This window comes from Chrysemys picta, chromosome 6 (genome assembly GCF_011386835.1).
Source record: "Chrysemys picta bellii isolate R12L10 chromosome 6, ASM1138683v2, whole genome shotgun sequence".
Classification (NCBI taxonomy): domain Eukaryota; kingdom Metazoa; phylum Chordata; order Testudines; family Emydidae; genus Chrysemys; species Chrysemys picta.
In genome coordinates this window covers 43,393,107-43,408,300 of record NC_088796.1, presented here as the reverse complement: position 1 = coordinate 43,408,300, position 15,194 = coordinate 43,393,107, and the positions used below count along the sequence as shown (strand labels likewise).

Sequence of the window (15,194 nt, the reverse complement as noted above, 5' to 3'; positions counted from 1 at the left end):
TTAATATGTTGTGCTGTCAGGAGCTATGGCAATTTGAGGAATCTATGTACAACTTACGAATTCTGGTGGATTTTATGAACTTGCTGCATCACTGAATGCCACAGGCCATGTCTATGCTACAGGAACTATAGCAGCAAAGCTACAGTGCTGTAGCTAAGCCAGCATAACCCACTAGCATAGACACAACTCACAGCGACAGAAAGGTTGTGTCACTGTAGGAACACCACTTCCTTCAGTAACATTAGTTAGGTTGACAGATTTGTCTGTCCTAAGACCTAGCTGTATCTACACTTGGAGTTTCTGTGCACAAAGTGGCTTGGCAGTGTGTATACGTCTGCAGTTTGAGCACAAAAAGCTGCTTTACTGCACAGAAACTTGCCAGTGTAAACAAGCCCTAAAACTTCAAGGATTATTCTTCCCTTTTTAATTTTCTCTGCTGCTAAACCCACTACCGCACTTAGATGCAACTTTAAACAGTACCCGCAAGAGGCTCATAATAGGAACGTTTAAGGGAATAGAGAGAGCGTCTCCTCAAAAACTGGAATCTGTTCTGTTTCCTCTTACAATATTCATTTTCTCAATCTGACAAATAGCAAAGGGCAAAACATGTGTGTGTAGACCAGAGTGAGGAAATCATGGTGAGACTCCTCCCACCCTTGAGAAGAGAATGTCCACCAAGTGTTAGCTGCCTTTAAGATCGGTCTGCTGTTCTACCATATCCCAAATGAAGCCACATAACTAAACAAGAAGAAGGCCACTCGTCATTAGATCTTTGCTCCCTTATGAAAGGCAACTGGAGGGCAGACAGGCATTGGCAGAACAGCACATTTTTTAAGGGGGAGGGGAGAGAGATGACTGGAACTGTGCTTCAAGAATGACCCATTGTAAGGATATACCTAGAGAAATATTTGGTATGGGGTATAGAGAGGCAGACTCACCCCTGCGGCGCCTCCTGAGAATTAGCTCTTCCAGCGTCCTGGAGCACCTTCTGCAGGCCAGTGGTCCACCTGTCCTCTGGCCCTGTGTCCCTCCCAGACCCCGATGCCCTTTTATCTGGGGTGCTGCCCCCTGGCAGTACACCCTTCAGTACTAGGGTCTCCCCTCCCTGGGGAACCCCTACCCACTATCCCTACCTCGCCTCAGAATAAGGCCACTGCCAGTCACCAACTAGCTCCCACATCCTGGGGCAGACTGCAGTATAGGCCACTCATCATCGGCAAGGTTGGGTTTGGACCTGCTGCCTTGGCCTAGCCCTGGGCTGCCCTCTGCAACCCCCAGAACCCCTTGGCCCAATACTAGGCCACAGCCTGGGGCTTTCCAGGCTGGAGCTCCCCAGCCTTTCCCCAGCCCTGCTCCACTCAGGTACCCTGTCTCTGCTCCCTGCAGCCAAGCCCTTCTCTCTCTCTCTGAGTGCAGAGAGAGACTGCTGAGCTCCTGGCTCCCAGCCTTTTTATACAGGCCAGCTGAGGCCTGATTGGGGTGCGGCCCAACTGCGGCTGCTTCCCCAAATCAGCCTTGTAGCTTTTCCTTTGCCTCAGCCCTGCTCCCTGGCTGTTTTAAGCCCTTCAGGGCAGGAGCGGGGGACCACCCCGCTACATGGGGCTATGCCCTTCCAGTTCTGCCATCTATACGTGAGGGTGCATTAAAAAATGCCCATCATTCCCTTTAGAATTAATTTACCAAAAAACCCTGTTACTTACGCGCTCTTTCATTTCAGTAGCTACTGTTCTTGACATCATGATACAGCAGATGAGCGTTACCAGTATGAAGTAAAGTGCATACATGAAGCGGGTGCTCGTAGATTGCTTTATCTTGGGGCAGCATTTGCAGCACAGGGAGCAAGCAGCAGTACCACAGCAACAGGCCAACTAGAAAGGCAGAAACAGACAATGTTATTCATTCCGACAGCATCATCTCATTTTAACTGACTAATTTCGCTGGGGCTGCTGGTAGACTTCCTAAACATTCCAGAAATAGACAGTAATCAGAGGGGGATGTATTATCCTAGGTGCGATGGCCTGCTTCATTGCCAGTGAAGAGTAAAACCAAGACGAGCTCTAATAATTCCACAACTGAGAGTAAGAACAAAATGTACTTCTGCCTTCCTAAAAAGGTTTTCTGCATTCTTAGGCAGCTCCTGGTACCAGCCCCATCCTCCCACTTGATCCAGCAGTACAAATTCACTCCAATGACAATGCCCTACCTCCCAAAACACACATACACTCCCCCCACTGATAGTGGAAATAAGTCAAAGGACCTGCACTAAAAGGGCACCAACTCTATGGCAACTGTAATAAAAACAAAGACAAGATGGCTTAATTTGTGATCTGAACTGAAGATAAATTTTACCTTACAAAGACTGTGTATAACAGTACTGATTGAATGAGAAATTGGAGTCAGTGTTTAAATCCTTTTATCAAAGGCATACTGCACTCTTCATTGACGTTAACTTGTTAAAGGTGCTCTCTCTTTATTCAGATCTGTTATTTGAGTACTTTCCTTTTTGCTATAAAAATATTCAGAACGTTTTATAATGGTATTTGAGTGAATTAGGAAAGTTTTGACCAGCAGGCGATCATTTATTCTCTGCGCTCAAAGCAAAACTTAATGTTTCATTACAGCTAATGTTAAAAAATTGTATAGTACACAGGTTAAGAAAAGAGCATCTGTACATCTGGGTATAGTGCTTAGAATCTAAGCCTTAGATTATCCACAAAGTTTGTTTTTAAAGTCATAAGATATATACAGTGCATAATCAGCAATAACCCAAATTTAGGTGAAGAACATTATGGCTGCAAAAGGAAGCACTCAAATCAGCAAGTGCCAGAGTTAAAGTTGCTCAGACAGACATGGCCATGCTGCATTGTGTGCGTGCATTTTAACAGTTTAAAGAATCACATACTACCTTTCACCAGGACCATGCCTCATTCAGTGGGAAAGACAGAGAGTGCCTAGTGAAAGACGTATTAATGAAATATTTCATTTTATCTTATTATTCGGTTTGTGGCCACATGCCTTATACTATCCCATCCAATCCAACATTTGCACTGAATGATCAAGGACTTCTGCAGACTCCTGCCTCATTCACTATTCACTGTTTAACTTTTTCAATGAAAGAAACAGAGGTACTCAAAACAATTTCTTTCACTACACACACTGCTTCGTTCACCATCTGACCCACACAGTGAATGAGGCAGAGGTCTTGTATTGTATATGCACAAGGGGTTTAAATTAAAATTGCGTGGATAGCCCTAACTTTGGCACTTCATGACTTAAATGTGAAGCCATTCTGTTCATTAAAAGTGCCCCATACGTATGTATTTCTGAAGTGGAAGACAAACTACTGCAGTTTTGATTATTTTTAATAGGCTAAGTTAACATCTACAAATCAACTATAGGCCAGACAAATAATTCAACCAAGCTGTAGCAAGTTACTCATTCAGCAGACAGAAACCCTGATACTTTATCCCTTTTTTGGTAAATTCTGAGGTATCAGAGGGATAGCCGTGTTAGTCTGTATCAAAAAAAAAAAAAAAAACAATGAGGAGTCCGTTGGCACCTTAAAGACTAACAGATTTATTTGGGCATAAGCTTTCGTGGGTAAAAACCCACTTCATCAGATGCAAGGTGCTATCCACATATACAAGAAATCAGTCCCTGCCCCAGGAGAGTAAGATGCCGACACCAATATGTTGACCACAGAAGTTTCGCAGATTTATATCTTGGAAGCCAGATTTCAAGTCCAGCACTAATTTGAACCCCTAACAAAGAATGAAAATTTTAACAAATGATCAATGCAATCTAAACTATGTACTCACGATCATGATACCGAGTATGTTCCATTCACCTCACTTCCTGGTTCTCATTACTACAGGGCAAGGGTTCTCAAACTGTGGGTCGGGACCCCAAAGAGGGTCACTACTCCATTTTAATGGGGTCGCCAGGGCTGGTGTTAGACTTGCTGGGGTCCAGGGCTGAAGCCCTGGGCAGTGGGGCTCAGGTTACTGGCCCCGTGCCTGGGGCTGATGTCCTTGGGCATCGGCCCCCACCCACGCAGGGTGGTGGGGCTCAAGCTTTGTCTGTGTTCCTGCCATGTCTGGGGTGGCCGGGCTTGGGTGGGCTCAGGCTTCAGTCCCCCCATCTGGGGTCATGTAATAATTTTTATCAGAAAGGGGTCACGGTGCAAGGAAGTTTGAGAACTGCAGCTGTAGGGTCAAAATATTCTCCACAGGACCTATTGCCTGCTGCAGGGTAGCAGTGGATTTCATTAACATAGTAAAGTCAAGAGACGAGAAGATGTTGGTGAAATGTTTCTCCCTACCTTTTACACTAGTTTGCTTTAATAATAAAGCAAATCACTGAAGATATGTAGTTACGGTTCAATTTATAAAGCAAGCAGGAATTTTAGTTTACTCTTTATGGATTAATATTTTTCAGCAGAGTTCTAGTTTCCATGAGTTAGGCATTAGGCTAGAGTACATACATACATTCACAATGACACACTCATAAATCTTGGGTCTGCACTCTATCTTCAGTTTGGAATACCACAGAAAAGTCTGACAGTGATTACAGGCATAGGGTTACTATATTTGAACATTCCAAAAAAAGGGGACACTCCACAGGGGTGTTGGCCCCGCCCACAGTCCACCCCAGGTTCTGCCCCCTCCCCACTCGGCTCCGCCACCGCACCCCTCCTCACCACCGGCTTGCTGCGTCCCTCCTCAGTCCCCCACCCACCGCTCGCCTCCTCCCACGTGCCACTCACCTTCTCACTCCCTTGCCAGAATCCCCCATGCCCGCCCCGAGAACCCCTGCCTGCCGCTGGCTCGCCGCTTCTTGCCTCCTCACCCCTGCCTACTCAACCCCTGCTGCTCACCACTCGTCTCTTCACTCCGCCCCGCTCCCTACTCACCCCTCCTGCTGCAGGTCCCTCTTGCTCCTAGGATCAGGGGCAGTCGAGGGGTCTCCACAAGCTGCCCCTCCCCCAACCTTAAGAGCCAGAGGGACCTGCCATGGGGCGAGGTGGGGAGTCCTGGTGGTGCTTACCTGGGGCAGCAAGCATCCAGCAAGTCCCTCTGGCTCCTAAGGTCGGGTCGGGGGTGGGGGAGGCTCGCTCTCCCCACCCCTGCAGCTGTGACTGGGCAGGAGGGAGCCAGTGCAGCACCCGGAGACCCCCTCCACCTCTGTGCCTAGAGGCTGCCCACACTGCAGGCTCCTGCCGGCAGGCGGGTGCCGGGAGCTCCCCCAGGAAGTGCCGCCAGCCCCGGGACTTCGGACTTAGGGTTACTATACATCCGTATTTTCCTGGACGTTTTAAGATAGGTATTTAAAAATTCCTCTCGGACAGCGATTTAAGAACTAAAAAGCCAGACATGTCCAGGAAAATACGGACATATGGTAACCCTATACAAGCATTGCATAAAAAACAAGGCCTTGGCTTTCTACAGATATTTATAACCATACCTCCATCTTTCAGACTATTCTACTGAGCAGTCAGGGCTTTAGTTCATACAGATGAAATCTGACAAAACATTAGAAGGAATCAGCACCCATTTTGCTCAGTGTATATTCCAGAGGGCGCAGTTCTCACCAGAGAGGAACTCAAGTATTTTTGAAAATATAAAGTTCACTAAGATTGGCATTTTAATCTTTCTGCTGATGGCAGTTAGTTTGCTGGAGAGAGACTAGGGTGACCAGATCACCCAAGTCAAATATCGGGACGTGGGGGGGGGGGACGGGACATGGGGGCGTGGCCAAAAAAAAAACCTTCCTCCGCAAGCGCTGGAGGGAGGCCCGGGAGACTCAGGGGAAGCACGGGGCCGGGTGAGTAAGAGTCCGGCCTGGTCCCGAGCAGGCAGGACTCAGTTGGGTGGTAGGGAGAGGAGGGGGGCGGCCCGTGGGGCCAGGCGGTGACTGTTCTCACCCCCAGGCAGCGGGATTCGGGAGCAGCCGCTGCTGCAGCTCCCACTGCCGCAGGGGAAGGAAGCGGCCATGGCGCTTGGCAGCTGCGGCTCTGGCGCCCCCGAACCCCCCCCGAGCCGGGGCCTGCTGCGGGGACCCAGTAGCGCGCACGCTGCGCCCAGCCCAACCCCTGGCCAGTTGCGTCTGGGCTGCTGCCCAGCTGGTGCTATCGCGCGGCGGCCCCGGAGTGGGGGCAGCAGGCCCCAGCCCCCCCGTCCCGCAGGGGAACGAACGGGGCTAGGCTGCCGATGCCTCCACCCTGGGGCCGCTGCACGATAGCACCAGCTGGGCAGCAGCCCAGACGCTGGCCAGGGGCTGGGCGCAGCGTACGCGCTGCTGGGTCCCTGCAGCAGGCCCGGGGGGTTCGGGGGTGCCAGAGCCGCAGCCGCCGAGCGCCATGGCCGCTTCCTCCCCCCGCGGCAGTGGGAGCTGCAGCAGCGGCTGCTCCCGAGTCCCGCTGCCCAGGGGGGAGAACAGCCGCCGCCTGGCCCCGCGGGCCGCCCCCCTCCTTTCCCTACCGCCCGACTGAGTCCTGCCTGCTGGGGACCAGGCCGGACTCTTACTCACCCCAGCCCCGCGCTTCCTCTGAGTCTCGCTTCCCCTAAGTCTCCCGGGCCTCCCTCCAGCGCTTGTGGAGGGGGGAGGAATGGTGAGCCTGGGGAAGAGGCGGGGATTCGGGGAGGGAGCCAATCGGGGGAGGAGGGGGCGGGGGGGGGCCCGCGAGCACTTCCGGGCTCCGGCACATTTCCTTGTTTGTCCAGTGTCCCGACCGCACGTCGGTCGGGACGTGGGACAAACAAGGAAATATCAGGACAGTCCCGATAAAATCGGGACATCTGGTCACCCTAAGAGAGACACTTGTGACAGCAATACAGAAACCCTATGTGGGCTTTTCTACACTATTTAAAAAAAAAAAAAAAAGTTAGCCAATTGATTTAAACTTCCATTTTTTCCTTGCATGGACACAGTGCAATACTAGTTCCCTCCACTGAGCATGATGGGGCATACCCTAGACCAGGGGTCGGCAACCTTTCAGAAGTGGTGTGCTGAGTCTTCATTTATTCACCCTAATTTAAGGTTTCACATGCCAGTAATACATTTTAACGTTTTTATAAGGTCTCTTTCTATAATATATAACTATACTATTGTTGTATGTAAAGTAAATAAGGTTTTAAAAATGTTTAAGAAGCTTCATTTAAAAATTAAATTAAAATGCAGAGCCCCTGGACCGGTGGCCAGGACCCAGGCAGTGTGAGTGCCACTGAAAATCAGCTCATGTGCCACCTTTGGCACGCGTGCCATAGGTTGCCTACCCCTGCCCTAGACTCCTAACTCAGTCAAGGTAAATAGCATCACGCTGCAAGTCGATGCTGGTTAGATCAAGGTTCGTTAACACACCCCATCCTAACATTGACCCATTTTTCTAGTATATGCAAACCCTGTATGACTTTGTAAATTCCCACCCTATTTCAACCTCAAAAGAGAGACACACTACTTGATTATTTAAACAGGTTAACGAAACAGCATGAAAACCAATTTACCATCTTAGGCCCCGAACCGGTAAAGACTGACACACATGCTGAACTTTAGGACAGTGAGTACCCTGATGAAATCAGTGGAACTATTCATGGTAGTAAAAGTTAAGCGTGTGTGAGAGTATTTGCAGGACTGGAGCCATACAGTGGGCTCCTTCTCCCTGCTGTTTTCACAGGGCATCACAATTTAGCAAGATGTCTTTTGGTGGAGAAAGTCTCAGAAATGCCACCAAATATTCCATTTAACCATTATGAGAAATGCTTCTGAGCAGGTGGTGAGCTTCGAGCTTGCTGTGCAAAATAGCTAGTTTCTTCCTATGGTTTATGTATGAAGCTCAAATCTGGATATCCAAACACACCAAGTCTAGAAAAAGGTCAAACTGACAAAAAAAATTAAAAAAAAAAAGAAAAAAAGGAGTACCAAAACTTCTAAAAAACTGCCTGTTTATGTGGAATGCAGTCTTAAATATAACTCATTTTCTCCCCTCTAAATTATTGCTTACAATATAAAATTAAGATTAAACAGGAAGCTTGCAGCTATTCCACAGAGCAAAAACAACACTTAATTACTTCATTACTTTAGCATTATCTGGGTGATAAGATTTGAAAAGGATGTGGTCAATGACTTGTGAATACCAAATGTCTACCAAACTTTAGCAACAACGTCCAGCATCAATTGTCCCTAGACAGCTAAGTTAAGAGAGAAAATAGGCCAAACTCTTGTACTTAGTTTGGGGACAACTATTCTTTTGGTCAAAGAACTTTCACTTTACAAATGAGTGTCCAGAGAATGAACAAATGGTGCACCTAATTATTTAAGCACAAGGTGCCACAGTGGCAAGTGCCTGACACATTAGGAGCTAGGTCCTATTTTATTGGTTATTGAAATTCCTGTTCTGTTATATAGGCTTTGAGGAGTTTCTCTAATGGGTTACATAGATCTTACAATGATTTGTTTTAGTGGAAAATTGTGCACATGAAGTAACTAATTTAACTGAAGGGAATATTTTGTTCATTTTTGTCTTAGTCTCAACTAGCTTTTTAACACTTCCCCCCCTTAATATTCATAGCTGACTGTGCCGCTTAAACCAAGATATTCTGTGATGGGTATAAAATTAAGGTGATTTGCAATCTATTTTAATGCATAGCTGTGGATCCACCCCTCCTGCCTCCCTGTGTATGAACTGGATGTATTTTTCTGAAGTCAGTTTTAAATGTGTGGCAAGTCACACATACAAACATGGCCTGGGTGTGCCCGTTCACCTACTGCTGCGGCATGCCTGCCAGTAATTTGCATTTTCAAAACCAGCACCAGGCGACTGTCCTGCACAACGTCCTAGGATTGTGCTGCGGCAGAAGATAGCTTTCTCCTTAAGGCAGCATATACAGCTGTAGATAAATCTCTAATAATTTTCATATGACTTTACATTGTGCCTCTTCATATAACCTTGTGGGTCACGTGTGACCTCTGTTTTCATGGGACTTTGTATCAAAGCCTCATTTAGAAACTTTGCATTGCCCTTGGTAGAATATTATAGCCCCTAAGGATAGAATAAGATAGAAGGAAAATTTCTTTTTGCTAGCAGTAGAACAAGAGCTCTCCCCCCCCCCCTTAATCAATTGCCCTGTTGAATGAGGTGTGAATGAGGAAGGCATGGAAGGCTGCACCTCCAGACAGCCTCAACTGTTGGAGAGGGGCTGGGAGTCAGACCCAAGGACAATAAAACATGTCAAGTGGGCTCATTAAAGACAAGCAGACATACCGACGGCCTCGGGGAGGGGGGGGGGGGGTTAGAAGCAAGCACCTTCTTTTGGAAACACCCTCTTTGCAGCATTGGGACAACACTCAAAAGAAAGCAGCACAAAGGACCAATGGACACAGACACAGAGTTTGAATCTGGTATAGATTTGCGTAAGAGGAAAGCTGCTATAAAAGTGAGGTGTCTTGCAGAGGACCCCGGGTCTCGTCTTGTCAACATGGGAGCATCGATCCGGATCAGCAGAAGCCCGGCTCCACCCCCTCCCCCATCTAACTCACCTGGCCAGTGAAGTTAAGGGGAGCAACTAATTGGTAACAACAAGACGGAGTGTGTGTGTGTGTGTGTGTGTGTGTGTAAGTGTAATATATTATTTGCATATGATACAGTGTTAATGAATACATGTATTACTAATAAATGTGGCGTTTTGCCTTATTCCCCCTGAAAAGATCCTGTGCAGTACTCAGCGGGAGGTAGCACTATTTCAGCAATGGTGCCAACTGAAACAGGGCTGAGGATAAACTATGTTTAGACTAAGATTGTCAGTTATTTTTAGTAAAAGTCATGGACAGGTTGCAGGCAATAAACAAAAATTCACAGAAGCCTGTGACCTGTCTATGACTTTTATCCTTAACTATAGGGTTACCATATCTATTAAATAAAAAAAAAAAAAAAAAAAAAGGACCCTCCACGGGCCCTGGCCCCGCCCATTTCCCCCACCCCCAGCCCCAATTCCGCCCCCTCCTCCCTCCCACTCCCAGCCACGGGGAAAGGGCTGCCCGAACACTACCGGCTTCACCGTTTGCCGGGCAGCCCCCAGACCCTGCGCCCACAGCCGGCGCTTGCGCAGCGCAGCTAGAGCCCAGGAGGGGAAGCGCCCAGCCAGGGGCGCAGGGTCTGGAGGCTGCCCGGCAAACCGTGAAGCCGGTAGCGCTTGGGCTTCGGGCAGCCCCCTTGCCTCCGGACCCTGCGCCCCCAACCGGGCACTTCCCCTCCCGGGCTCCGGCGGCGCAGGGTCCGGAGGTATGGGGGCTGCCCAGAACCCGTAGCGCTTGGCTCTTAAACAGGGCCGAAGAGTCAGGGGAGGAGCAGAGCCGCCATTTTCCCCGGACATGTTCGGCTTTTTGGCAATTCCCCCCGGACGGGGGTTTGAGTGCCGAAAAGCCAGACATGTCCGGGAAAAAGAGGATGTATAGTAACCCTATTTAACTATGGTTAAACTCTAGTCACAGCAGAGGTTAGCCACAGAGCTGAACTGCTGCTGAGAATATTTCGGACTTAGTTACCACAACTGTTTAACTGTAAATGTAACTATCTGGCATAGATTCATAGAGTTGAAGGCCAAAAGAGAACCTTAGATCAGCTAGTCTGTCACAGGTCATTAAATTTCACACAGTTACCCCTGTATGGTGCCCAATAACTTGTGTTTAGCTAAAGCACATCTTCCAAAAAGACAACCAGTCTTGATCTGAAAACATCAAGAGAAGGAGAAGCTACCACCACTCTTGGTAGTTTATTCCAGTGGATAATCACCCTCACCATTTAAAAAAATAAATAAAAAAATAAAATTGTGCCTTATTTCTAAATTTGAATTTGTTGGGATTCAGCTTCCAGCCATTGGTTCTTGTTATGCCTTTCTCTGCTAAACTAAAGAGCCCTTTAATACCTTGTATTTTCTCTCCTTGAAGATACTTATACACTAATCAAGTCACCTCTCAATCTTTTCGATAAGCTAAACAGATTGAGCTCTTTTAAGTCTCCTTGTAAGGCATTTCCTCCAGTCCTCAAATCATCTTTTCTGCACCCTGTCCAGTTTTTCAACAGTCTTTTTAAAATGTTGACACCAGAACTGTACACAATATTCCAGTATCAGTCTCACCAACACTGTATACAGATATAAAATTCCTTGTTTACACGTCCAAAGGTCATATCAGCCCTTTTTGCCACTGCATTTCACTGGAAGTGCATGTTGTATTTCTTGTCCACTGTGACACCTAAATCCTTTTCAGAGAGTCACTGAATACTGTCCCTCAGTTTGTATGTATGGCCTGCATTCCTTGATGTCTAACTTGCATTTGGCTGTATTAAAAACACATTTTGTTGGAATTGGCCGAGCTTACCAAGTGATCCAGATTGCTGTGCATCACTGCCTTGTCCTCAGCATTATTTACAACTCCACCAATCTTTGCATCATCTGCAAATTTTATCACCAGTGATTTTATATTTACTTTCAGATCGGTGGTGCTGCCCAGCTAAGGCAGGCTAGTACCTACCTGTTCTGACACCGCACTACGCCCCGGAAGCGGACAGCAGCGGGTCCGGCTTCTAGGCAGGGGGTCCTGCCCTGAGCACTGGCCAATGGGAACTGGGGGGCGGGGTGGCGCCTGCAGGCAAGAGCCGCGCAGAGCCGCTTGCATACCTTCGCCTAGGAGCCAGACCTGCTGCTGACCACTTCTGGGGGGCAGCGCGGTCCACGGTGCCAGGACAGGCAGGAAGCCTGCCTCTACACCCCAGCTGCGCCACTGACCAGGAGCCGCCAGAAGTAAGTCTGCACCCCAACCCCGTGCCCCAATGCCCTGCCCCAGCCCAGAGCCCCTCCTGCACCCCAAACCCCTCATCCCCACCCCAAATCCCTGACCCTCTCCTGCACCCCAACCCCCTTCCCTGAGCCCCTCCCACACCCCTCATCCCCAGCTCCATTGGGTTGCAGGCATCAACAATTTTCTTCAACTGGGTCCTCAGGGGGGAAAAAAAAAAAGTTTGAAAACCACTGCTCTAAACTGTTCAGATCAAATGGGCTTCTGCTAAGAGAGGCAGCTAACTGGGAGAGGTAAGGGAACCACAGAGTATGTCTACACTGCAGTGTAAGCCCAGGGTTTGAACTCAGGCTAAAGCCTAACCCCCCTTCTAGCTACACAATAATTGTGCTAACCCAGAGCTTGGACCCAGGGTCCCAGGACCCCACAGAATTGGAGGGTCCGAGCCGGAGTCAAGCTGGGATCTATTGCTTTGCAGTGTAGACACTACCCCACTGGACTAGTGCTTTGAGACTCTGTCAAAAGTATCCCACAGGCCAACTTTCTTCGTCCTCTGGACAGTCAAGTTTTCTCACACTGCACCACAAAAAGGTTAGAGCAGCCTCATTTTGGAATGGCATTAGGAAGTCTAGGATATAGGTGATGGGGCTCAAGCCTGCATATTGCATTGTAGACACTGGAGCAGAAAATTGGGACCCACTGTTCAATAATTCCTAACCTAGGATTAGGAATAGGAATAAAGTGTAGATGCTCAAACCCTAGGTTAATAAACTCAGGGTCTGCTAATGTCTATTCTACTAACCCAGGGTTTACGGTGCAGCATAGACATACCCTGAGTTGCTGGAAGAAGTCTCTACATAGGACACAGGAGGGGTGAAGTAGTCATGAGGACAAACGGGAAATAAGAGGACCCTGAGGACATATGAGATGGCACTTTAGTAAAGGAAGATGTGCATATTGTTCAAGTTTTAGATTATTTCTCTCTGCCTTCTATGCTCACTCTAAGAAAGTATCCAAAAAATTCACCAGAACTCTAATGGACCATACACCCAGCCTAAGAAAACTGTCCCTAGCATCCTGCTGCATCCAACTCTGCAGCAGTTCAGATTTAAACATTTTTAATTCCCCACTCAGAATGTTGCAAGGCAAATTTCTTCACACTTGAGTCTTTAGGGATGTCAAGTCTCACTCAATCTGTAGAACAGGCCATTTGGGATGATAAAGAACTCTTCTAGTTCATTAAGTTGAAAACTTCGGGATCCTTAGGCACTATACAAGATGGTCATTATCTACTTTTGTCTCAAATACAGGAGTGGGGTGAATAACTGCTAGGATATTTGTGAGGAGGAATTATAGTACAAACACTTTTGAAAAAATAACCAAGTGAGTGGAAATAATTTAGTTTTTAGCTTCAAAACCATCACTCCTTTCAGTGAACGTTCTCCAATTTAACCCTAATGTTCAAAATTGGGAAATGTACAAACAGGATAACAGATTACCATGCATTACATATCAGCAGAAATAAGAAAAATCTATAATTTAGATTTTTCTAAAATAATTGCCTGAACAATATATAAAGCATAGGAACAAGAAAACAGTACAAATAAAGTCTACATACTGCTTTAACCACAGTTAGCTGGAACAGCTGCTTTAGTTTTGAGTAAATAGACAGTATCCTTCTCCATGAATATGTTTGGTCTTTAAAAGGAATTTTTTGCATTGAGTTCACCAGGCCTTTAAAAAAAATTTTTTTTAAGCTAGTGTTAAAGCTTTCATATAAACTGACAAAAGCCAGGAAACCAGAAATCCAGAGTAAAAGTTAACCCTTTCTCAACTTACAGTGCACTTGAAAATAAATAGTGTAAGTAATAGCCCAAATCAGTGAAAGGCCTCTAATTTAGGTTATTCTCACTATAGCTGGTCAAAAAGCATTTAGCAAAAAAAGCAAAGTTATTTCCATTTTGCAGGACTTAAAAAATAGACCAATTTTTAATGTTTTGCTTGTTAAACAAAATATGGAGGGGAAAAAACAGTTTTCCTACTGAAATCAGTATTTTCATGAAAAGAAAAAATTCAATAATGATTTTGGAAAAAATTCTTTAAAATTTTGATTATAACAGTAAATAATGTTCTGGAAAATTGTGATATTGTCAATCATTTTCACAAAAAGTTTTGGTTTTAGGGAAAAGCCATTTGTGTTTAAACAAAAATTTAATGTGAAAAATTTTGACCAACTACTTATCAGCTTTTAGATTTATCTTGCTGCCATTTTCAGCGTGTGAAACACCTCACCACATATTTATAAACATTATTTGTGCATGTGGGATGTCTAGTTTCTGAAAGCTTCCATATACTGACAACACTGATGTATCATAAAGTTAGTGGTCATACCAGACTATTGGTTCTAGATGGCCCTTCAAAATAATGTACTTAGATCAAGTTTTTCAAAACAAATGGTGCTGTAAGAAATGCAATCCCTAACAATCTCCGATTCTTTTCCAATGCATTCTTACACTTCAGTTTAATAACTACTAGTATTTTACACAGTAAAAAGCTTTAGTTCTGTGGGAACAATAAAATGGCAGTATGCTTGTGATTCAGTAGTTTTATCTTAAACAAAGGCTGCCTAAATGCAACAAAGTGTACAAGTTTCTGCTAAAACCCTTCTATATGCAAGGATTCCTTTTCAAGTAAAAGTTTTAATCTCCGCATCAAAACTGATTTACTGTGTTGCCTTGGGCAAATCATAAAGGTAATATTTTCAAAAATGTGCATGAAGTGAGGATTGTAAATGCTATGGCTAATTTAGAAGCGTAATTTAAGGACCCCATTTTTGAGAGTCTTTGTCTAAATCCTCATATCTGTTTCCCCATCTATAAAATGAGGACAATATTTATCTCCTGTACCAGGGTGTTGAAAGTAGGAGTTAGCATTTGTACGGTGTTCTGATGGTATTATTACATAAGCAATTATTAGCATGTCAAAATATGTTAAATTTCTTGTGGTGTTTGAGACGAATGAAAATGCCATTAATTCTTCAGATATAAAATTAACATGGAAATAATTTAAGAGTGTGGTGGTCTTCAAATGGTTAATTACCATGTTAACCACCTGTTTCAAAGGAGTCCTGAAATTTATTAGAGATTTGCTACCCATATAGTATCTCACCCAGTAAATCATAATACTTTCCCTATGCTAATACATCTTGCAGTAGCGTACCAGCACATCATCTCCCTCCTGATGGGAGAATCTCTTCATTACTGAGACTCACCTAAGCCAATACAAGTAAGGTTTGCACCTGCTTCCATTCCCATCATAGGGTTTCCTTGCCTTTTAATTGTACTAGCCCTGTTCTTATGCAATACTTATTCTGAAAGTGAGACAGACTGGCTGTTCCAAAATTG

The 15,194-nt window shown here is 45.9% G+C and overlaps 1 protein-coding gene across 2 annotated transcripts in view; it reads right to left on the bottom strand.

The window, feature by feature from the left end:
• Positions 1-15,194, bottom strand: part of SERINC5 (serine incorporator 5) — a 68,651-nt gene that overhangs the window by 37,067 nt on the left and 16,390 nt on the right. For both annotated transcript variants that reach the window (XR_010602183.1, XM_005286422.5), the window contains exon 2: positions 1,701-1,868. Coding sequence is in view for 1 of the 2 variants with exons in the window: in XM_005286422.5 (XP_005286479.1) it covers positions 1,701-1,868 (168 nt within the window). In the remaining variant the exon portion in view is untranslated. The remainder of the gene's footprint in view (positions 1-1,700; positions 1,869-15,194) is intronic.